The 21,835-nt window shown below is 46.7% G+C and overlaps 12 protein-coding genes across 13 annotated transcripts; 4 read left to right on the plus strand and 8 right to left on the minus strand.

The window, feature by feature from the left end:
- Positions 1–2: 2 nt before the first annotated feature.
- Positions 3–964, minus strand: E1B28_010199 (uncharacterized protein; the record flags this gene model as incomplete). Its single annotated transcript, XM_043155151.1, has 2 exons — positions 3–476; positions 530–964. 2 exons carry the CDS (start codon positions 962–964, stop codon positions 3–5), a joined length of 909 nt encoding a protein of 302 aa, XP_043007615.1.
- A 377-nt stretch (positions 965–1,341) lies between these two features.
- E1B28_010200 (uncharacterized protein) lies at positions 1,342–2,196 on the minus strand (the record flags this gene model as incomplete). The annotated part of the gene is made up of 3 exons (XM_043155152.1): positions 1,342–1,375; positions 1,428–1,657; positions 1,708–2,196. 3 exons carry the CDS (start codon positions 2,194–2,196, stop codon positions 1,342–1,344), a joined length of 753 nt encoding a protein of 250 aa, XP_043007616.1.
- A 20-nt stretch (positions 2,197–2,216) lies between these two features.
- E1B28_010201 (uncharacterized protein) lies at positions 2,217–3,261 on the plus strand. Its single transcript, XM_043155153.1, has 6 exons — positions 2,217–2,279; positions 2,334–2,518; positions 2,580–2,718; positions 2,777–2,941; positions 2,993–3,070; positions 3,125–3,261. Exons 1-5 carry the CDS (start codon positions 2,235–2,237, stop codon positions 3,035–3,037), a joined length of 579 nt encoding a protein of 192 aa, XP_043007617.1. The 5' UTR covers positions 2,217–2,234; the 3' UTR covers positions 3,038–3,070; positions 3,125–3,261.
- On the minus strand, positions 3,249–6,163 carry E1B28_010202 (uncharacterized protein). The gene is made up of 10 exons (XM_043155154.1): positions 6,081–6,163; positions 5,976–6,024; positions 5,666–5,927; positions 5,536–5,611; positions 5,400–5,476; positions 4,567–5,342; positions 4,270–4,512; positions 4,011–4,214; positions 3,777–3,955; positions 3,249–3,718 (listed from the first exon to the last, which is right to left on the minus strand). Exons 1-10 carry the CDS (start codon positions 6,135–6,137, stop codon positions 3,641–3,643), a joined length of 2,001 nt encoding a protein of 666 aa, XP_043007618.1. The 5' UTR covers positions 6,138–6,163; the 3' UTR covers positions 3,249–3,640.
- Positions 6,164–6,339: 176 nt separating this feature from the next.
- E1B28_010203 (uncharacterized protein) lies at positions 6,340–11,504 on the minus strand. 2 transcript variants are annotated; one of them, XM_043155156.1, is made up of 16 exons: positions 10,589–11,504; positions 10,235–10,468; positions 10,059–10,176; positions 9,835–9,977; positions 9,399–9,771; positions 9,161–9,315; positions 8,942–9,087; positions 8,791–8,855; positions 8,678–8,738; positions 8,275–8,615; positions 8,060–8,226; positions 7,848–8,011; positions 7,325–7,791; positions 7,205–7,271; positions 7,021–7,144; positions 6,340–6,966 (listed from the first exon to the last, which is right to left on the minus strand). In XM_043155156.1, exons 2-16 carry the CDS (start codon positions 10,279–10,281, stop codon positions 6,408–6,410), a joined length of 2,997 nt encoding a protein of 998 aa, XP_043007620.1. In that variant the 5' UTR covers positions 10,282–10,468; positions 10,589–11,504; the 3' UTR covers positions 6,340–6,407. The 2 variants fall into 2 exon arrangements, with proteins under 2 accessions (XP_043007620.1, XP_043007619.1); XM_043155155.1 differs by having other exon boundaries at positions 10,528–11,504.
- Positions 11,505–11,881: 377 nt separating this feature from the next.
- On the minus strand, positions 11,882–12,374 carry E1B28_010204 (uncharacterized protein; the record flags this gene model as incomplete). Its single annotated transcript, XM_043155157.1, has 4 exons — positions 11,882–11,935; positions 11,992–12,094; positions 12,148–12,258; positions 12,310–12,374. 4 exons carry the CDS (start codon positions 12,372–12,374, stop codon positions 11,882–11,884), a joined length of 333 nt encoding a protein of 110 aa, XP_043007621.1.
- Positions 12,375–13,642: 1,268 nt separating this feature from the next.
- E1B28_010205 (uncharacterized protein) lies at positions 13,643–14,726 on the minus strand. The gene is made up of 2 exons (XM_043155158.1): positions 14,211–14,726; positions 13,643–14,149 (listed from the first exon to the last, which is right to left on the minus strand). Exons 1-2 carry the CDS (start codon positions 14,476–14,478, stop codon positions 13,854–13,856), a joined length of 564 nt encoding a protein of 187 aa, XP_043007622.1. The 5' UTR covers positions 14,479–14,726; the 3' UTR covers positions 13,643–13,853.
- Positions 14,727–15,872: 1,146 nt separating this feature from the next.
- E1B28_010206 (uncharacterized protein) lies at positions 15,873–16,764 on the minus strand (the record flags this gene model as incomplete). Its single annotated transcript, XM_043155159.1, has 2 exons — positions 15,873–16,253; positions 16,312–16,764. 2 exons carry the CDS (start codon positions 16,762–16,764, stop codon positions 15,873–15,875), a joined length of 834 nt encoding a protein of 277 aa, XP_043007623.1.
- Positions 16,765–17,076: 312 nt separating this feature from the next.
- On the plus strand, positions 17,077–17,393 carry E1B28_010207 (uncharacterized protein; the record flags this gene model as incomplete). Its single annotated transcript, XM_043155160.1, has 2 exons — positions 17,077–17,194; positions 17,257–17,393. 2 exons carry the CDS (start codon positions 17,077–17,079, stop codon positions 17,391–17,393), a joined length of 255 nt encoding a protein of 84 aa, XP_043007624.1.
- A 347-nt stretch (positions 17,394–17,740) lies between these two features.
- E1B28_010208 (uncharacterized protein) lies at positions 17,741–18,077 on the plus strand (the record flags this gene model as incomplete). The annotated part of the gene is made up of 2 exons (XM_043155161.1): positions 17,741–17,868; positions 17,933–18,077. The coding sequence occupies 2 exons, from the start codon at positions 17,741–17,743 to the stop codon at positions 18,075–18,077; spliced, it is 273 nt and encodes a 90-aa protein (XP_043007625.1).
- Positions 18,078–18,283: 206 nt separating this feature from the next.
- Positions 18,284–19,510, minus strand: E1B28_010209 (uncharacterized protein; the record flags this gene model as incomplete). Its single annotated transcript, XM_043155162.1, has 1 exon — positions 18,284–19,510. The coding sequence occupies one exon, from the start codon at positions 19,508–19,510 to the stop codon at positions 18,284–18,286; it is 1,227 nt and encodes a 408-aa protein (XP_043007626.1).
- Positions 19,511–19,519: 9 nt separating this feature from the next.
- E1B28_010210 (uncharacterized protein) lies at positions 19,520–21,376 on the plus strand (the record flags this gene model as incomplete). Its single annotated transcript, XM_043155163.1, has 4 exons — positions 19,520–19,623; positions 19,675–19,837; positions 19,891–20,778; positions 20,837–21,376. 4 exons carry the CDS (start codon positions 19,520–19,522, stop codon positions 21,374–21,376), a joined length of 1,695 nt encoding a protein of 564 aa, XP_043007627.1.
- Positions 21,377–21,835: the final 459 nt, after the last annotated feature.

Here is a 21,835-nt window from a genome sequence, read left to right on the forward strand (position 1 = left end):
GTTTAAAGTGAACACGGAAGGTCATCGATGCAACGTTTGATCTTCTCCAAATGAGTAAAGGATCCCAACATACTGGTTATACATTGAGGGCATCCAACTGCGGCCGCGGCTTGGGACATAAATTCTGGCTGGAAAATTACACGAGTGGATGGCCTTAAAGCCAACTCTTCTTTTGCTCTCTTCTGCCACTCATACCACCATTTCGGTGCACTGTAGATGGCATGCCCACAGCCGTTGCAGTGAGGACACTTGACATCGTAGGGTATCTTCAGTAGTTCCTGAGCAGCATGGGCACGACGACGGTGTAAATCTATCAGTCGCCGATATGTATGTGCTGTGATGTACTTAAGATCATCTGTTAATGGGACACTGAGCTGGAGAGCGAAACTTGATGAGAGTTCCAAATGATCCGGAAAATCCCTTACGATATCAGTGTTGAGCGTATTTTGTGCGGCCAGCTCGATTTCCTCGGTGAACTATAGAAAATGAAACTGAGCATGCGCCCAAAAAGAGGGAATTTAACGCTCACCTCATACCGCCAAGCTATAGCAAAAACCCTCAACGGGTAAGCTTGCAGAAACCGCGGCTCAACGAGAATCCTTCGTAAATGTTCTATGGTCGCCAGAAAGTCATACTTGATGGCTGTTTCAATTATCTCGCCCAGTTCATCCAATGTCTCGATCACAGGATCAACGACTGGATACACGAAACGAAACAGTGTCTCTAATGTGGCGAAAGGTTCAGAGACAGGTATTTCGGTGATACCCTGTTTACTTAACAAAGATTGGGGTAACGAGAACATATCTTGAAAGAAGGGCGACGCGAGAGATAAGATGGTGCTATGTAAACGCAACTTTCTTGGCGCTGTACTGGAAGCATCAGAAGGAATGATAACAACATCGGCGTCGGGTGAATCAAATGCGTAGTTCGAAACCAGCGATGTGGTGGTGGTACAAGGTACCATGACTGACCGGGCGGTTTAGAGTGGGAAGGACTGTGTAGACGGAGGTAATTGAAAGTTCTTGGGAATTGGGCACAGGAAAAGACTAACAAGTTATAGGTATAAGATTTTACCGAACAAGCCACAGAGAACTCCGAATTGAGACCGGCAAGAACTGGAAAGTACAAAGTACGCCAACCAGTGTTGATCAAACAACAGTTGCGATGTTACCGGCCGGAGTGAGTGCTCTGAACGAAGAAGCCTCGCATTCTTGGTGACCCAGAATGGCATATTAGAATTGAACTTCAGTATGGGCAATTGAGGTTCGAAATTAGTGTGGGTTGTGAACATAGATTGTGTTGAACAGCGAAACCACAGGGGGATCCCTCTGATGATGTAGATTAACGTAGTAGTTCCAGATGAACATTGAAATGTCTATGCTGCCGTTAGATATGACGAATGACCGCAAATTTGGAGCACAACTGACCGATCTACCCTCCCGACTGCCCTGCAATCACCTTCACCTTTCTCTCCCCATCTGACTACCCAAGTACCGACTAAATTACCATCCTTGTTGAAAGTTTCGGCGATAGTTTCCTCCTTACCCGCTGGCGGGAGAGATGATCCGTCCTGAGGCACGGGTAAAGCAACTTCCCTAGCTAGCTCCCATTTGGCGAAGGGTCGTTGAGTATCAACCAAAAAATCATAGTCGTAAACCTATTATGAATATCAGAAACGAAGCACATACAAGAATCGAGCTCAATTACACGAGTTATGCGGGGATTCAACAACAGCGTAGATGTGGTCATTTCTATCCCTTGCACTCCTTTGTCGCGTTCGGCTCCGAGTCGCCGCAGTGTAGAGACATATGGTCTCGCAACCCATGCTACGAGGGCTGTACTAACTCCCGAAGTCGAGATGGCTGTAAAGGCCAACGCCAGTCGAGCGAATGCCGGTAAACTTGAATCGATGACAAATATGAAGGGGGCTAAAGTAAAGGATAGCGTGAAAGAACCCAAAGAGAATATCTTGAGCCGCCTAAAGGTCGCGGTTAATGGTCCTTGGTATACGTTTTCATCAGCTGTATTGCTGGTTGAGGGTATAGATCGGATAGCTGGCTCGACTGAGTTGAACGAACTGGACGAGAAATGTTTCACGGGTCCATGCTGTACTAAGGCACGTAGAGCTCTATAGTCGAGCGTGTTATGGATGAAACGAGCTCGGGGACGTGAGTAGTAGAGAGCAGAGCGTAGCATGAGTACGTAATAATCCTGCGCCTTTACTTCCCTCCACCATGGAACTCCCAATTTACTACTCAAAATCCGAATACATAGAGACCGTACGGTAAAAGCCTTCTCACTCGATGCTATAGCCACCGACCCACACACACTAGGACACAGGAAACAAAGTGTCAAGAAAGGCTGCAATCGCAGGTCCTCAGAACATTATCCTCGGTGGCAAGACTATCATTTCGAGTGGTGCCATAATACGTGGCGACCTGAGGCGGTCAGGTTCTGGTCCTGCTGTTGTCATATCCCTCGGTCGGTACTGTTTAGTCGGCGAGGGTTGTGTAATGAGGTGTGTTTTTACCGTCCTATTCTTAGGCTGAGCGCCCCGAAAGGCTTACTAGTCAAACCAGGCCGCCATACAAGACCTATAGAGGGACTTTCAACTACTACCCCATGAAAGTTGGAGATCACGTACACATCGGAGCCAACTCTGTGGTAGAAGCCGCGACGATTGGAAACCACGTCGAAATCGGAAAAAACTGTGTCATCGTTAGCCCCCTTGTTTTCCTTCTTAACGAGACTGCTCATTCTTACTCATTTCTGTCAGGGAAAGTTCACTATCATCAAAGATTGCGCAAAAGTTGTAGATAATACAATTGTACCTGCGAACACCGTAATTCCTGCTCTCTCCTTGTTCGGTGGATCACCGGCACGGTTTGTTGAAGACTTACCAGAGTCTACACAAGAGATTGTCGAAGCCTACACAAAACAGGTATTTATGGTTTCAAGCCTCGCGGACAAACTCACTGAGGGTCCATGATAGTACTACATGCGTTTCCAACCACTGGATAAAGATAGGGAACGTTGACAAACTCGCGTGTTCACCTACTTTGCACTTACTGTAAGTTATTTACACTACTTCACATTCATTTCCTCTCTAAAGCGAAGAAAATAGCTAATCGACTCTAGCTTTCGCTGAGCTAGATGTACTCTACCATCGTCTCATGACATGGAGTGAGCTCCTACATAGAGCATGAAAAGATCTATATACTACCACTGTACAGTAGTAATACCGAGCTTGCACCTTCGGGGGCTAACTTTTGAGTACGGATTGCGAGACGGATATGCCCATGGTGGCATGAACCCATCTTGATCGACAAAACTAAATCCATAATTGATACTCTTTAGTCAAAGACGAACAGTTTATGCACCGAAAACATTGAGTAGGGGTTGAGGTCGACTTATTTACTAAGAGCTACATGCTTGATGAATAATATAAAGTAAAAAGCAGGCAAAATGTACTTTTGACTGAAGCGACATCTAGTGAGCACTGCATGGAAGATAGCATACCAGGGGCGTAAGGAGCGTCGTGCCAATTTGCATCGCTGTGAGATGGACACAGGATGAGCATGAGGAGGGTCGTCACGGGAATTGAAGGGAGGGGAGATGCGGATGGTGACTGGTGACCTCTTTAGTCCTTCTTCTCCTTCTCGGGCTCAGACTCCGAGGGCTTTTCTTCTGATGACTCAGCATTACGCTTTTCATACACCTAAATAAAATCAGGTTGAGAAAGTCATGACAGTAAAGAGGGTGAAAAGACTTCTTACCTTCTGGAAAAGGCCTAGTGAAGCTTGTTGCGTCTCGTTGATCTTCTCGCGGATGGATTCAGCGGTGACGGAAGCATCACCAGCTTGTCCTTTGACAGCGAGGTCCCTGAGCTCAGTGATGAGCTTAGTAACCTTCTCCTTCTCAGTAGCATCGATCTGGTCCTTGAATTCGTTCATTGCTGGAAAGAAAAACATGAGTAATTACCGACCGTGTTATAAGGGGGAAATATTTACCTTTCTCAGTATCACTGCACACTGAATCAGCCTTGTTAGCCTCCTCGATGAGATTTCGGCGAGCCTTGTCGGTTTCGGCAAATTGCTCTGCGTCAGAGACCATCTGCTCGATGTCCTTGTCACTCAAGCCAGAGGACGAAGCGATGGTCATGGACTGATCCTTGTTAGTGGCCTTGTCCTTGGCATTGACGTGCACGATACCGTCTAGGTTCCTACTTATCAAAACTATATCTTCAGCGAGAGGGAACTGGTAACATACCAGCATCGATGTCGAAGGTGATCTCGATTTGAGGGACACCTTTCGGCGCGGGGGGGATGCCAACCAAGTTGAACTGACCAAGAAGCTTGTTGTCACGAACAAGCTCACGTTCACCTTGGTAGATTTTAACCTCAATCGCGCTCTGTCCATCGGCAGCAGTGGAGAACACCTGCGACTTCTTGGTAGGAATGGTCGTGTTCCGGTTGATAAGTTTCGTCATGATACCACCGAGAGTTTCAATACCTTCAATAAAAATGTCAATTAATTGAAGGTCATGAATAGATAAAAAGGTCATACCGAGGGAAAGAGGGGTAACATCAAGGAGGAGAATATCCGTGACATTGCCTGCAAGGACACCACCTTGGATAGCTGCACCTTTGGCGACGGCTTCGTCAGGGTTGACTCCCTTCGAGGGTTCGCGACCGAAAACCGACTTGACGGTCTCTCCAACACGGGGCATACGAGTCATACCACCGACAAGAATGACTTCGTTGATATCGCTGGCCTTAACACCAGCATCAGCGAGAGCTTTCTTGCATGGGTCAATGGTCCTTTGAATTAAGGGAGCGACCAACGACTCCAACTGCGATCGGAGAAGCTTCATGTTGACATGCTTGGGTCCAGACGCATCTGCAGTGATGAAGGGGAGGTTGATTTCGGTTTGAGCAGTGGAAGAAAGCTCAATTTTAGCCTTCTCAGCTGCCTCACGAATACGCTGAATGGCCATACGATCACCGGTGAGGACGATGCCGGTCTCCTTCTTGAATTCCTCGAGGATGTGGTTCATGAGAAAGATATCAAAATCTTCACCACCGAGGTGGGTATCACCATTGGTGGATTTCACCTCGAACACACCCTTTTGCATCTCCAATATGGAGATATCGAAGGTTCCTCCTCCAAGGTCATAGACAGCAATGATAGCTGAGTCTTGTTTATCAAGACCGTAGGCAAGGGCAGCAGCGGTAGGCTCGTTGATGACCCGTAAGACTTCAAGACCGGCAATTTGTCCAGCGTCCTTCGTTGCTTGTCTCTGAGCATCGTTGAAGTATGCAGGAACGGTAATCACAGCATGACTGTACAAGTAGAAGTGGATCAGTCAAATGAGTCACAAGATAAAGCACATTACTTACTTGACGTTCTTGCTCAAGTACTGTTGAGCAGTCTCCTTCATCTTGGTCAACACCATTGACGACAACTCTTCTGCCGACTGCCAAGTACCGTGTCAGCTCTAAATCTTCTAACAATTGGGACTGAAACCGAACGCACAAGTTGCTGCTTTTTGTCACCGACTTCCACCTCTACAGCCGGCCGTCCATCAGATTTAGCAACGAGTTTGAACGGCCTTCGCTCATGTCAGAACTTCCGATGAATCAATAAACCAGTAACACAATCATACCAATGTTTTAAGTCTTCCTGCACTTCCTTATCTTTGAACTGCCGTCCAATCAACCGCTTGAAGGCGGAAACGGTGTTTGCGGAGTTAACGACTGCCTGACGTTTAGCGGGAAGACCGACGAGACGTTCGCCGTGCTTTGTGAATGCAACTACCGAAGGCGTTGTTCGTGCGCCTTCCGAGTTTTCAATGACAACGGACTCTTTGCCCTGCATGATAGACACGCAAGAATTTGTTGTTCCGAGATCAATGCCAATGACAGGACCTGGTGACTGCTTAGTTCAGGTTAAGAATTGTAGAATATTCGACTCACCTGTGGCTTTCGAGTTCATGTTGCGCGCAATTGTTGCGCGTGTGAGTCCCTGTTAAACACGCATTGATTGGTTGAATGTAGCAGACAAAGTATAAGAGAACATACAGCATAGTTTCCTGACCGTGACACGGCAGTGCGTAAAGAGCGGGCAGCAGAGAACATAGTGGTGAAGAGGAAAGGAAAGAGGTAAAGCAACTCGAAAAAATTTTCCCGGCTATGTAAGCCTGCCGCTTAACGGGAACACCCGAAATTTCGAGAACGCGTGCATGACGTGCTACGGTGTGAGTCAACGTTAGGTAATACGAGATAACGTACCGCAGGGCTGCGATGAGTTCTCGATACAGTAACAACGCTGGCTTCTCATCGGAGACCAAATAATGTATTTCCTTCTTCAATTATTTAATTTTTTTGCTTCTAGGATCATGTAATACCTTAGGGCAAAACTAAAACATCTGCTATCCTATTAGGATCCACAGCTGCAGCATCCTCAGCGTCCTTTTTCACTTCGCCTCCGGATCCGGTCGTGCTTAGAATAGAGACAACCTTCTGTTCCGTCCTAACGTCAACTATCTTGACCGGGACACCTTCAATCTCGACGTCCGTACCAGGACCACCAAGACCTTGCGCACTAGCAATAGCCTTCCGTCTATCCACAACCCGTAGCTTCGGGAGCTGAACGTATCCACACTCTACCGGGATCAACTTCCAAGTCAACTTTTCCTCCCCACCAGGTAACAACACGGGTACACGACCATTTCTTAATCCAGCCACGACAAATCCATCAGACGGGTCGGAATCAAGATGTACAGTTATATTCGCGGAACGTGTCGGATGACGATTCCGGATGGTCAGTGACATGGCTATCGGTTGATGCAAATTCGCAATAGTCGGTGGATTGAGTAGAGCGACAAGTCCATCTATTGGTGGTTGTAATGGCGGGAGGACAAAGGTAGTGATCGTAGGTTCCCCATATTCACTATCAGAGAGTATCCTACCCATTTCGTCAACTAAACAAGGTAGTCTATAGACATTCAGATCACGTTACCTTTTCCAAGCAACCTCATATTCCCCTGGCACGGGTACCGGTTGAAAAATATGCTGACCATTTTTACCTTGACTTGAAATGCTGATGCAGCAAATGTCCCCAAAATTATCACCCGGAAGATATTCTGTGCCTCCTTAATCAGCATCCATTCGACAGTATGTTGGAATGTTGATTTAACCCTCACCAGATGGGAAAACATCCTTTCCTATCTCATTAATAGACGATGTCATAATCTTTGCTTGAAGTACATCCTAAATTCGAAAAAGTGAGAACGGTGAAGCTCCTCTCGTCCGCTCTCTCTCACCTGTCTCTTCAAAACCAAGCTCTCAATTGCCAAACCCCAAGGACCACTACACTGAAAAGTCGACACAACGGTGGCTTCACCACCATCACCGTCATCCCAAAAGTCCTCTTCGAACGCGTTGAGATCTGCTAAACCTATCTGTGCTCCAATCGCGCGTCGATAAGTTACATCACACGTCATCTTGAGGGGTTCCACAGTCGGTACGACGACCGTTCGTAGCGTTTCCGTGATATCAAGCAACTCGGGTTGGGGTGTGTCTACTGGATAGGCAACACTACTATCGGATGTCCCAGTGGCACTAGTTGTTGACCTCGACTGAACAGATATATCAAGTGTTCTGTCCCCCGCCGCCTCCGTACTGCGGAGGTATAACGTCTTGATTGCGCTGACGCCAGGAGCAAGAACACCGAGGGATATCCCCTTGAGAAGACCCGAAGACTGTTCTTCGTCCACCGCTATCGTGTTGACTGTAGAAATCCCAGTGTAATCAGAGTCAAAGTTGAACAACGCGGGGGTTACTAACCAGCATAATCCAAATCAGATGGCAACAACAAAACTTCAACGACTACATCGAGTTCTGCATCGTCCACATTGGTAACTTGAATTGTTATCGGATAATTCTCGTTCAGATACGCAGGCTGCCGGTGATTCACAGAGACCGTCACTTTATGTGGGCGATGTTTGACACTAAGGAGAAGGGTTAGAATCCATAAGATTTTCGACAAGAAGACATACTTGACAGAAGAATAATCCTCCCTGGTAATTGGAATGAACCGTACAGGATAAAGGCAAGATAACCATAGAGATTCCAAAGCATTCGACGGTTGACGAGATTTACATGGTTTGAGAGGTAATTCAATCTTCCATGCATCGTAACTCAGATACAATTTGAGGAGCGATAGCTGGTGGGGTAACCATCAGAACCGTCCTGGAGAAGCTAGACTACTTACCGTTAAATAAGTGGGGATGCGAGAAGACATCGTCCCAGTTAGAATGAGAATCCCGCCTTTCCTCCATCTCAACGAGGCTTTAATAATAGGGTCCTCCGTCCTTTCTTTACCTACCTGCCCCAGCTCAACCCTTCGAACCAAATCTCCTTCACCCTCAGCATCCGATTGTTCGACGTGTTCGATAATGAACGGCGCGTCGTCGTCTTCCTTCGTGTATATCTCCAGTTTCGAAAACGGAAGGGACTGGATCGACCGATCCCTAGGCGCAGCCAAGGATAGTTGAAACGCAACAAGTTCGTGAACTTCCGCTTCCGGTTTCCAGAACACCAAACTGGTGTCAACTTTTGAAATGAAGTTGAATGAGCATAAAAATGTCAAACGGATGAGGTAAGGAATGCTGTACATAGAGGTTGAGACTCGAGGTGGTCGAGGACGATGGGGTCCTCAGATGAAGGTTTATTGTCCTATAAGCATTAGCTTGAGTATAGCACTTTTAAGAGAAGTAGAAATACTCACCTTCAACGTCCTCATCAATCGACTCTCAACATCCTCCAAATCCTCGAACTCAGAACCATCAATCCCTACACACACCCGATAACCATATTTCAGCACAGTTTTATCTCTTCCATAGGAAGTCGCTTCCAATTTCTAAAGACATGACACGTACCATAACCAAGCATCTCAACTAACAACCGCACACACAAGTCCACATCACCAAGGCGCTCCGCACAGGCATACCACGTCGACAACAGAGGTACAAGAAGAGACCGCCACTGTTCCTTCCGGTAAGTCTTGGCCATTCGTTCAAAGAACCTATGGGATTCATCGTACATCCATAAAGCTTGAAGCCCTCCCGAAGAGAATAGGGAAGGAAAAGGCAACTCACCTTATCGCCATATCATATTTCCCAGAATCTTGATATGTCTGTGCAATTCTATACGCAATATATAGTGGTAATCGGCCTTGATGAGTTTGCGTTTGCGTTGTTTGGGCGTGGACTTCCGCGTGTCTTTTGAAATGTTCATACGCTTTCGTGTAGAGCTAAACATAAAGCGAACAACATCTAAGCCATCAGTATACTCCTTATTTGAATCACTGAAGCCGTTCCTAGATCCGGAGCTCACCTCAAGAATCAGTACAAAATGGTCAACCTTTTTCTCATTCGCAAACCCAGGAGAATTGGATGCCGGATTAAGAGTGCCAGGGTGGTACTGGTTATCCTCAAGCGCAAGAAGCGCAGCATTGAATCGCTCCCTCCTCATCTCCGTACACCTGGCAGCCATATAATAATAAAACCCCGGATGTTGAAGAAGGTGGTTTGGATTAATAATCAATGACCTGATTGCATTCAACTCCATTTCTATGCCTGGACTCCCAACACGTTGGATACCGATCGTTGACGAGGGAGAGATGATAGGTTTGTGTATGGGAATAACTAGTGTCGAATTTAGATGTGAGTTGGTCCCTAGTTCGATTAATTCGGCTAAAACACGGTGTCTGGGAGACAGAGACAAAGGCTTGGATGAGAGGTTTCAAGAGAAAAGCCAAAAGTAAACGTACTGTCGAGCCATCCAACTCCAATATTCATACGTCTCCTCACCTATCCCCCACCCCCTCGAAAAGTCCCCAAACCGTCGCATGTGAGTGGTATGATGAGAGACCGCAAGGGCATGTTCATTATTGTAAAGGTACAGTTTTGTAATCTGAACGGGGAAGAGATTGGAGGGTCGAATCAGGTTCGTTACATGTCCAGATAGTAAAAAAAAACAAGAAGATCAACATACCTTGATATTGATACAATCAGCTAGAACTTTTGCCTCTGCCCATCTCTTCGTTCGCGGGGATAAGATGATGATGGAACCAAACATGATTATTAACGCTTCGTACGCGTCCTGATAATGCCTGCAAATTTGTTAAACGAGTTTTCATCGAATACAACACAGAAACAATCATGACGTACTTTAAAGCGACTTCATCCTCTCCACGAAATTCCGCAAAACATGCCATCTTATACTCGTACCGTACAGTCCATCCTTCTGGTCTCAAAGGTCTCAAAGGTCCACCTCCACTCGCAAGCGCAGGTGGGTTAGGATAAGCTGAGGCGGATTGAGAATGTCGGTTCCGTTTCCTTCGAACACGTTTGGAATGAGAGGTGTAATACTCTACTGCTGGATCATAGAGAGCTTGTTGAAGGCTAAGATTCAAACGAACGTGAATGGGTAATGATAGTCGGGAAAAGAATTCTGTACGCACCTAGAAATGAATTCACCCAGCTCAGCTTGAGAAACAGGACTGAGAACGAACAATGCCGCACGAGAATCTAATCCACTTTGTCGTCGGATGAAGGTCAGGCGTGTATCGAGAGAGGGTTCATCTAGAATCTTCCGAGTTGCCAACAAAACGACCGTAAGCTTCATCCCTCTCTCATGAGTAAACCTCTTTCTCAACGCAATCTCAGCAGCAAGCTCAGAATCCCATCTCCTTTCTTCCTGTTCTCTCTCCCTCTCTTTTTCAGAAAACACCAAGTCCAAAGGAGATCGCGGATGTTGTGGAGAAGCTTGAAACTCATACAACCTCTTAAACAAAACAAACACCGAAGGAATGAGAGTCGTATGCTTTCGTACCCAAATCGGTGCGATAAGTCCATCTGGGTATAAGGGCGAAGATGGTGTGAGAGGTGACAATGGTGAATGAGAGGACGCATATCCTGGATCTTCTGGACTCAATAATTTTCGCGGAGGGAAACGGACATCTTTATCGACCAGGATGGCTTGGAACGTCTTTGATTTTTCGGGCTGCCATATCGCCGGTTTTCTTTGAGAAACTAGGGCATCTCGAAGGCGTTGAACAAGTTGAAGGAAGGGATCTTGGGAATGCGATGGTGATGGCTGAGGTGAAATTGGGGTATCGGATGAATCAACTGCAGGAGATGTGGAGAGGTCCAAACCGGCCACAAACATGACTGGAGCTAGCTGGGTTAATAACTCGATTGGGTAAGAATTCATCGCGAGGAAATGACCTCAGAAAGGTCGACGACGATTTGGGATGAGAGCCTCAGGTCGTGGCGGTCACTACTGACTGAAGCGCGCGTCTTGTCATGAGGTGTAACTGATGGAAAGAAGGGGGTTCTTATGCAGGGTGCCACTAGTCCAGTACCACACTAGTACTGTCACGACCTCTCTGAGTGTCGGTGAGGGTGCCACTGTAACGACTCGGAGGAGCGGTGGTTCATCCCCAACGAGAAATGAGCTGACACCCTGTGATACCTACCGATACCTACTGATATACTCAAAAAATATCATTATATATCAACATGTATCATTAGATGAGAATATAGTGATATCTACTGATATTAGATGATACGAGAACCTGCCGAGACCTTGCATCAATTAATATCACTGAGAACCATTTAGTATCATTGGATATCAATGGAATACAATTATATTTGATACTAATCACTACAAACCCGATACTAGTCGATACTATTCACATACCAGTCAATACCGTTACTACTCCCTATACTCCCGCCTTTCACCCCCGTATTGCTGTAGCCCACACTTCGTCACCTCAAACGCGTTGCTCAGTCCCAAATTCCTTGCTACCCAAATCAAGTTGCCTGGCGGTTCTTTCCGAGCTTGTCATCCATGCGAGCTTGGTATACCTAAGAACTATGTTAGAAAAGGCGAGTTGAGGGAGAAAAAAAAACTGAAAACGTACCATCACCTTCTCTTTATCTTGTGACATTGTCTTCCACTCTTTTTCGAACTCCATCATCGTGCCATGTGGATTTTGAATATTCCAATCGACGGCGTACTCCCACCTATTAACCCCTTTAGCACACAAAATGGATCAAGAGGTAAATCGAATACATACTTGGGACAAACATGCTTCGGGATCGCCCAAGAACCTTGGTTTCGCTTTTTTGGTGCTGCCTTCGTTGTTACGACTGCGGTTGACCTTGAGATAGCCTGTCGCTCCATTACCCTAGTGTACTCATATCAGCATATGTATAGAGGCAAAAAAAATCGGACGTACTGCTCAATTGCAGCGAGAAGGCGCTTCACCTTCTGTTCCAGTAACAATTCCTGCGGCATTTTCATCTGGCTCTGTAATGTGTTCAGTCTCGGTTCAGTCCGAAGATTTGAAGACATCAAAAAGGGATATCAACGTACTCGAGTGACCGGTTATCTTGTCCTCCAACGACTGAACGACAATGTGGATTGCTGCCAAGCTGGAAATTCGGAATGAGGATCTTGACCCCACTCAGGATAACACCTAAATATTGCGCACAAGGGGGGTCGCATTGATTCGACAAGTTCAATTGAGCATTTTTAACTTGAGGTAGTACGCGCTGATACCAGAAGAAAAAGTGTCAGTTCAGTGAATTTAGTGCGTTGACGACGTACCGCTTTTCCTTTCCTGGCGTTGGGGGTGGGATCGTCAACTTTGGGGGGGGGGTAACAACTTGAGTTGCTGGAGGTGCTTGCTAGCAGCAGTTGCGGGCATCGTGGCTTCTGGGAGACCTGAATTGGTGGAGCTGAGTTATGTTGGACAGGGTAGCGGGGAACGCGGCTTCTGGGAGACCTGTAGGTTCAGCGGTGGAACGAGTTTTGTTCTTGACAAACAGCGGGAACGAAAAAGGAGAAGTCAGCAACATCACTGAGCTAAGTGAAATTTGACTTACCGTCATGGATGGTTTTGCTTTATCAAGAACCCCCGATGCCTGCAGCCAGCTGAATGAGAACACGGCCCTCCAACGGTTCGGCGTGACCTGGTGATTACCTATTCACGACGGTCGAGCCATCGATATTGAAACGGCGGTAGTGGAGACAAAGTGAGATGTTGGGATCAAGTTTCGAAGGGAAGGAGCTAATGGTGGTGGTTGGGAAGCAAAGAGACGACGTTGAGATCAGTGCGCTTATATGACGTGCTGGAAGCACAAATAAGGGCTAAACAAACTTTGAGTTTCAAAAAAAATTGCGCAGTTATGTAATTCGACTAAGTTACATGATTTAAACAAGAGGTCCGCTAAAATTAGGACAGACCAAGGCCTTCAAACCACTGTATATCAGTTAGTATTGGATTATATCAGATGAATCACAATGTACCACCATATATCGGCTATAATCAGCTCATTTCTCGTTGGGGTTCATCTGGCACAGTAGTCGGCACCAGCAATGAGAACGGTACCGTTCCCTTTCACTTCCCGAATTTTCTCGTTCAAAGCTAGTAAAGACGAACCAATTCGTTCAATAGTGCTGCCATCTTCATTATCCCTTTCATCGCTGATGCTTAATGTTCCCGCTCAGCTTTCACGCCTTTATTGCTTTGGTGTACGTTAGTACGAAACTATCCAATAAAATCAAAATCCCGTATTATAATTTCATATATGGCAGGACACGATAAGAAAGACATTCCGTAGGTGGGCGCTCGAGCGTGGATTATGAACATTTCCTCTCATCCTCATAGGACTAACACATCTACGACTATCAAGATGTTCGTTAAACCCCCCGAAATCGAAACCACACAAACGACTGCTTATAAACCTCAGCCCGACCGGTGATGGAACCCCCTAAGTACTAAGTCGCCTTGCGCTTGTCTTCAGCCAACGAGACAATAGCAGCCTCGATATCGCGATCATTAGGTTCGGACGTCAGCTCCCCAGCCTTTCTTTTTGACCCGAAGAAAGAACGAACTTCTAACCAATGCACAACCTGTAGGTCCGAGTCGAACGGTAGGAGATAGGTTTCAAGAGTCCCGTGTACGAGGTAGAGTGCAGATGACAGGGTGATGACCGATGTGATGGGAGGTAGCAGGAGAATGAAAGCGAGACTCAGGTCTTTCTCCTCCTCGAGTCGTAGGATAATCATTAATACTGTCGTCGAAATTCTTCAGTGTTGTTCCTACTAAAAAGGTTCAAAATACGATTCACTCACAGTAAAGCGCTATCGTTTGGGAGTAGAGTGCAATGTAGGGCTGGTTTCTTTTTCCCCAGCCGATGCCATAGACGTTGATTAGGAGAAAGACGATTTCGCAGACATAGCATTGTGGTCCATTAAACCCTGTTGGTTCGACACAGTAGACATGAATAAGGATGATTGGTGCGAGGAAGGTGACGAGGGAAACGGCTCTACAAAAGCCCTCCCAATACGAATTAACGTCGAACGTGGGGATAATAGTCTTTGGCACACTAATGGGAGCCATCGATGGTATATAGCCTGATGGGGCTGGGGATCCCTGGCTGGATCGACTTTGTAAGCATTTCCTCCAACTTTGATATAGGTCTCCGCAGTTGGGTCTATTGGCTCCGCGTAAGGATCGGCAGGAGGGACTGATACTCGATGGGTTGGTTTGCGATTCAGGTTATTCTGTCGCTGAGGCTGGGGCTGAGTTTGTGGCTGGATCTGAGGCTGAGGAAACCCCTTCGTCTCCCCAGCCCCCAGACAAAATCCTTACCTCACAATAAGAAATTACGTAATTTTTTTCCTGCCTCATGTCCCGTTGTCACCCATTGTTCACCATGTTCGACAACGCAAGCTTCGATTTCTCAAGTACAAGTTACGTATTGAAGAAAACCTCTCAAAACTGCCAGTACATTACACCAGAACTAACTTCCTTCCAACCGTGACCGGTAGTACATCGCCAATGCAAACTGTGGATCCCATGTATCCGGATTACTCAGTCGAGAACTAGCTTCTCGTCTCTCCTTCTCCAGGCAGACCTCCATCATATTCAAAAAACCTTTCCCTTGAGTTTCCAGCTTTGTAAGGAACCGCTCGCCTTGGTATTTCATTTGGAATTCGTAGCCAGCTATAAATTTGCGCAAATTCTTTAACAGGTGCGTCATACGCACGTTATAGGTTACTTTAGTTACTTTACTGACTGAGCGTTGTTCGGCCTCCAATAGATATTCCTCCTCATCTTCCGTTGCATTTCCTTCATCGGCTTCATCCACTTCACCAGCAATTCGCTCATCCTTGACTCATTCACATGGAGACTCAGTCCAATGGGATCAAGGAAGGATGGGACCATATGGGTGACATCCGGTTACGTGTCATTTCAAGAAAGAACTCAGGCGTCCTGCTCTGATCGTTGGCCGTTGGAAATGGGAGGATTTTCAGGTTCAGTTGGAGGATGGGGAGCTTGGTGAGAAGATGTGGTGCGCCCGGCATGCTCTCGATCTTGTTTACGTTTTCTCTGTCTGTCAAGGTCGCTGGCACAAGTCTTGAAGCTGTCATCACGTACTTCTGCCTTGCACCTCTTCGTTGAGCACAGGCCGCGATTTGGGGGCCATAGTTGTTGGATCCGACATCGGGGTGGTAGTTGAAGATAGGATACAGGTAGTGGCATTGATAACGACTACAATAGGTACATAGAATAATGGATGAGTCGTAGTACAAACCACAATGGAACGGGGAAGGCAAGAGGAAGGCCACCGGGACTACCGTAAAGTCGCACGTTCAAGTGATGTAATTGTCCGGGGGGCTAGGGAGACGTAGCCCAGTCGAGGCTGAGTATGAGGAGGTTGAATATGAGGGGAAATGCCTCCGCGTAGCGATGAGTTGGAGGCTCTGGAGCTGGCACGTGAGTGTCTACCGTTAATACCGTTGCTGTTGTCCACCTCCACGGCTGGGTTGACGACCGAGGACTGTATCCATCGCGGACTGCGAGTTACGGTTGCCAGCACCTCTACCTGCATTATTGACGAAGGCTTCCTCTTCAGACTCAGAGGAAAGCGCTTGACCTGATGCCATGGGACTGGGGCTATTGTGGAGAGATGAAGATGTCCTGTGAGAGGAGCGAACGAAGTTCGCCGGTCGTAGAGTCGAGTGCATTGAAGTTTGGGCATTAGCTCGGTTAAAATCAACGAACTGGGGTGGTGCTTGGATCTGGTTTCCTGTTCCAAAGTCTCTGACAAAGTTTTCCATTTCCTTCTCGTAGTCGACTTGTTCGAGCGACACGCGTATTCTCTCGCATGACTGGGGTCAATATAGCGAAAGTCAGACTTCAAGTCGAGCCACAATATTTTTGGCTTACCTCGTCGTCGGCAACACAAACGGTAGAGATAGAATTGGCATAAGCCCACATATTATCCCTCATGAACTCCATTCTGTCCTCCTCTAGGTCTTGACACGTATCACAGAAGGTCTTCCAATCTGTTTCCCATTTGGCAGCCGTGTCTTGGAATGCCCTCGCAAAGTTAGCAAAATCTCGTTCATTCTGCTGTACTGTTTGTTGAGCCTTCTCCGACTTCAATGTGATCTTCTCCAAGTCTTTCCCCTGAACTAACGACGACTGTGCGGTGTATGAATTGATCTTCATGCAATCCTGTTCATATTTCTCTCGCGCTTTGGTAACGTATCCCTCCTGCATCTGTTTCTGCTTGAACTGCTTCTCAACCACAGATTGGTAGACTTTTTTGTGATGATTCTGCTTGGTACAGAAGACATTGACTTGGTTTTCAATGTCGGATTTGATTTGTTGATACATCGTAAGATGATGGCCAGATTGCTTTTCGGTCTCTTGTAGAATGGCATCTAAACATGCGCGTAGTTCACTATATGTAACACGAAGTCAGCATGAGGCGAGACCTTCCCCACATGGTATGTACCGAGCCAACAGGTACCTTCAGCTACTCGGCATGTGGGGATGTAAAACTACTTACACAGCACTACTCCGTCAAACCTGAGGAGCTCAGACGTCTTTAATGCTGCATACGGAGTTTGCCGTATTGACACACCGTCCAGTGTCCAGCCCTGTCATGTTCTTCAATCGCTCCCTGAGGCTCGATACTAACGAGGCATGAGCGTCGAAGGAAGAAGTGGAGTTCAAGTCGTCGACAGTACCCTCGCCAGTGTTCGAGGGAATAACAACACCACACACATCGGAGACAACTACTATCAGGAATCATCCAGCAATGGTGCGTCAACAATCGTCATTTTTCTCCCCAGGATAATCAACAAGAATGTGTTTCTCTCTTAGGCCTTGCAACGTTGTCGAGCCAGTTGCATTTAGTGCTCTCCATGATTTGGAAGCTCGTTTTCCTCAACCCAATGTTCTGGCTGGTACACGGGAAGGCATTCTCCAGAGAATCAGTGATTGGATCGAGGATCGCTTGAAGGAAAATAGTGAGCCGTCGGAGTAGGCAAGTCAGCGATAGCACAAGCGCTTTCTGAGAAGTACATCCAAACTGGACATCTAGCAGCGGTGTTCTTTTTTCAAGGAATGATTCCACTCGGGACAAGTTAGATCCGCTCGTTGCTACCATTGCCCATCAGCTTGCGACCTCCGACGCCCTTGAACCCTTTATAGCACCTCTCAATGGACACCATTCAGCTGTCACTCCAAAGGTAAGTATGGCCTCTATAATCTCTGAATTCCCTCCGATTCAATCCCCCTCTAACAGCTAATGCTTTATCTTGGACTTAAAACTCATGCTGACTGAAACCATAAGCTCAACGCGTGGATGCCCTTATCACAGACACACAACTTCTTTTCTGGCCAGGATTTTGACTCAGAGAAGGGTATGGAGGAGCTGGAGGACAGCGAAGAGCGAGACGACACAGGCAAGATCCACAGATTCGATTTTGACGGGTGCGTTCTGACTTAAATTATATCGCTCCTGTTCCGTTTCGACACTAAAGCGATTGAAAAACAGTACACTTGTTACCCAATTTGATGACTATTTCATAACGCCCATTGGAGGAGATAACCAGACCGCTACTCAGTTGTTGGGTATAGCCCAATTCATATTTGCCCGCTTCAACAATTTCATTACTGAAAACCCACCTAGTAGGGTTTAAATTGTTAATTACCAGTTGGCTGCAAAGGGTCCGTGCCAAACACAAGTTTCGAAAGGCGACGAAGTCCTCTGGGCCTTCAATGCCTTCAACCGTGAATATAATGCACTTCCTCAAGCTGGAAGCTACCTCTATTGTGAAAGCCGGGACGACTGTTTTACTGGAACTTGTAAAAACTACTCAGAACCACAATTTTTTTCACTCCACAGTCACCTTCTCAAACCCCAGCCAATAACGTAGTACGCATATTTTACTAAATCATCGTCATCTACGTCCTTTTCAGTTAAACCGGGTGATTCAGCCGCATCACAAAAAATGACCTCTTTCGAAAATGTAACGAGTTCAAGTTTGTCCTTCCTACCATCAGCAGCCTTCCCGTCGCCATTAGCGAAAGGAAAAACAACATCCATAGTCTCTGACTCTTTAGCAAAGGTGGGTCGGAGTGGTACGATGAGGTGAAAACGGGGTGCTACGCCGCCACAAGGGGGCATGCGGAGAAGTCTGTGGAGACATTGATGAATCCACTGCGCGTGGGGAGCCTCATATACAATATCTGCTCCGAGTACGAGGTCGAAAGGCTGGGAAAAAGGGGGAGGAGGTTGACTGTTACGATCGGCAGCAGCGAAAGCTTCCCAATCGAGAGGATGGGTCGATATTCTGACTTTGGAAGGGGATGGAAAGTTGGCCTCTACGTTTATGGCTAAATTTTGCAAGACTGAAGGATAGTAGTCTGTCGCCACAATATCGACCGACAGTGACAACGCTGAACAGACTTTGGCAGCGACTAAACTGACAAGTCCGGTTCCGGCACCCAGTTCAAGTATCCTCAAAGGAATACCAGAACTGCTGAAGAGAACCGTGCACTTCTGCACGATTTCCTCTGCGAGAACACAAGCACCGCCCCATGTTTGAGCACCAACAGATCTGAAGTCAGAGTTATCCAATGGACGATCTATGAGTGAGACGGAGATGTCATTGGTAGGAAGGTTGGATGAGGAGAAGCTGAATTCGCGTGTTATAACGCCTGCACCGGATGTACCTGAGCAAGAGGCTAAGAGAGCAGCGGCAGAGTCGATGAGGGAACATCCGTTGCTGTTGCTGTTGTTGCTGTTGCTGTTGTTGCTGTTGCTGTTGTTGTTTTGAGCAGCTCTCACGAGGGCAGAAAGCCATTTGAGAGCGTAAGACTGTTCGAACGCGTCTGAACGAAGATTTTCCAGTTCTGTCTGTTCCAGAGTCGACTGTGGTCCATCTCGCGGTGCATCATTTTGGGTATCGACTGAGAAAAGAATACGCTTCCCTCGTCTATGAGAGCCCCTCACAGGAGGATTATAGATGGATCGAAGGTAATCGAGGTGAGTATGGAGGAGAGGTTCATCGATGAGTACTAGACTCTGTAGTTGTTTGATGGGAGGAAGATGAGCGGTTGGTAGTAACATTACGTACGCATGGGCGTTTTGGGACTTACGCCTTTCCTTCAAAAAACAATCCCAAAAGCAATCAATCTTCTTCCAAAAAGACTCAAAAATTTGGCTGGAAAAACAATAGTTTTGTAAGGTATTTACTTTCTAGTGTACTGGTTCACACTAATCTTTCATCACAGCGATGGAACGCTAATCACTCAACGTCTTCACTTCGCTCAACTTCCTCACCCGTATCGACACGTACTGGGCTGGTATAGAATCATTAAAGAGCTCGATCATCATAATGTACATGCTATCTGTGTTTTTGATGGAAAGGACCGTATCAGAGCCAAAGCTAGAGAGGTGCGCTTCATACAATTCACGTCTCGCAGCAAGTATCTTTACACACACTTCAGGCTCTACGCAGGAAGCAAGCTCGACGTCTGGCAAATGCCCGTCAGATAATTGAAAGAGAACGATTGAAGCGTCTCGTTCAAGTCAGATCTGTTCTCAGCAAAGTGGACTGGAACGACTCCGCCCAGCGCACACGACTAGCAGAGACCCTCAAAATAATCACTTTAGAAAAGCCCAGTATGAGACCTTTTGAGGATCCCATTGATGATGATTCCCTGTGGTTGGATCACTCTGATCCCGTTGTCCAAAGCAGTTTCACCGACGTCAGTCTACCATCTGATGAGGACGTTTTAACCAGTTTCTGGGTCACCGACCATACCTATATCGACATTGACGAGCAAGAGTTGAATTCAATACTGCAAGACATAACCAACACTTCCGAGGTCCCTCCAAGCTCACGAGTAACCACACCCCAACCAACCCCGCCACCCGACACCTATTCCAGCATACTAGTCTCATTATACACCGAATACCGTAATAGCATCTCAAAACTCACCTCCGTCTCTCGTGCTTCTCCCATCGATGATACTGAATCAGACAAATCGGAAGAATATGAAATGTCCAAAACTCAACACCAGCTTACCCGAGAAGAAGGGGATTTTTGGGACGCGGTCGCATTCTCCCCTCCTCTAACACTTCTTCCTACGCCTACTGCCACGCCCACTCCAGATATCCTCCTCACTACTCTGACAAAAAAAAGTGACCTCCTATCCGAATCTTACAAACGTAGAGCGCACCCACCCACTCCTAAACATTACACTCAAGTGAAAGAGTTGATTAGAGCCATGGGTGTACCGTGTATCGATTCAAAAGGTCCCTTCGAAGCTGAAGCTTTAGCTTCGTCTATTGTGTTGAACGGGTTTGCGGACTATGTTGCTAGTGAGGATACGGTGAGTTGACGGGTCATGTTAGTGCTGTAATCTCCCGTCATAATTATTCTCCGCGCAGGACGTCCTCATCTACGGAGCTCCGCTCCTTCGAAACATCTCCAATCGCCGGGAACCTCTCCTTTCCTTTGCCCCCGGTACAGAGATCCAACATCTCCTCGGCTTATCTTCTAGAGACATGTTGATCGATTTTGCGCTCCTACTCGGTACGGATTTCACGAGGAGGATCAAAAATGTAGGTCCTAGTCGTGCGCTCAAGTTGATTCGGACGTATCAGTCTATTGAGAAGGTTTTGGAGTCGGAAGAGATGGAGAAATTTAAGGAGAAGCATCCAATCGCTGTATTGGAAAATAAGGACGCACATCTGGAGTATTTGGAAGAAGTAGACGCGGGGAGGAAGGTTTTTAAAACTATACCTCCTGTCCCAAATTCGTTGGCGATGGGAGCTCCGGCTCATAGAGATGAAGAGAAAATTGTGAATTTGATGGGTAAGTATGGGTTGTCCAGTGAGCTGGAGGGATATGGGCCGTCTCACTCTTTGTTGAAAGGAGATTATTTTGGGGATAATCCCAATAATGATGATGCCGTTGTTGGGTTTTGAGAAGAGGTTGTTTACCAGATTGAGGGGTGGATGTAAATCGATACAATTGAAGGAATCCTTTCAAACTCCTTTAAAACATACAATGTTGTTCTTGTTGTAAAGAATTCGCGCTATTCTGCGTTCAATACATCTCCAAACTCATACCATCGTTTATCTCATAATCTGCCAATGTGATGTGGTCTTTGTAGATTGTATACCTGGATGCCGCCTCATGTAAATGGGTATTTGGAATTCGTTGAAGGACTGTGAAACGCACCACTTCTTCAGCTGAATCTTTGAATGATCTGTACCTGTCTGTGCTGCGATGAGTTTTTTGAGGTCTCCTACTGTGTCTTCTGAGCTACATTTGACTCGGACTAGGCGATGGTGGGTTGAGTTATCATCGAGTTGCGTTCAATTCGTGGCGCAGGGTTGATATTATTCATCGAATGGAGTGATTGGGGTAGACGGATAGTGATC

The sequence above is a fragment of the Marasmius oreades genome, chromosome 6 (assembly GCF_018924745.1).
Source record: "Marasmius oreades isolate 03SP1 chromosome 6, whole genome shotgun sequence".
NCBI classification, from domain to species: domain Eukaryota; kingdom Fungi; phylum Basidiomycota; class Agaricomycetes; order Agaricales; family Marasmiaceae; genus Marasmius; species Marasmius oreades.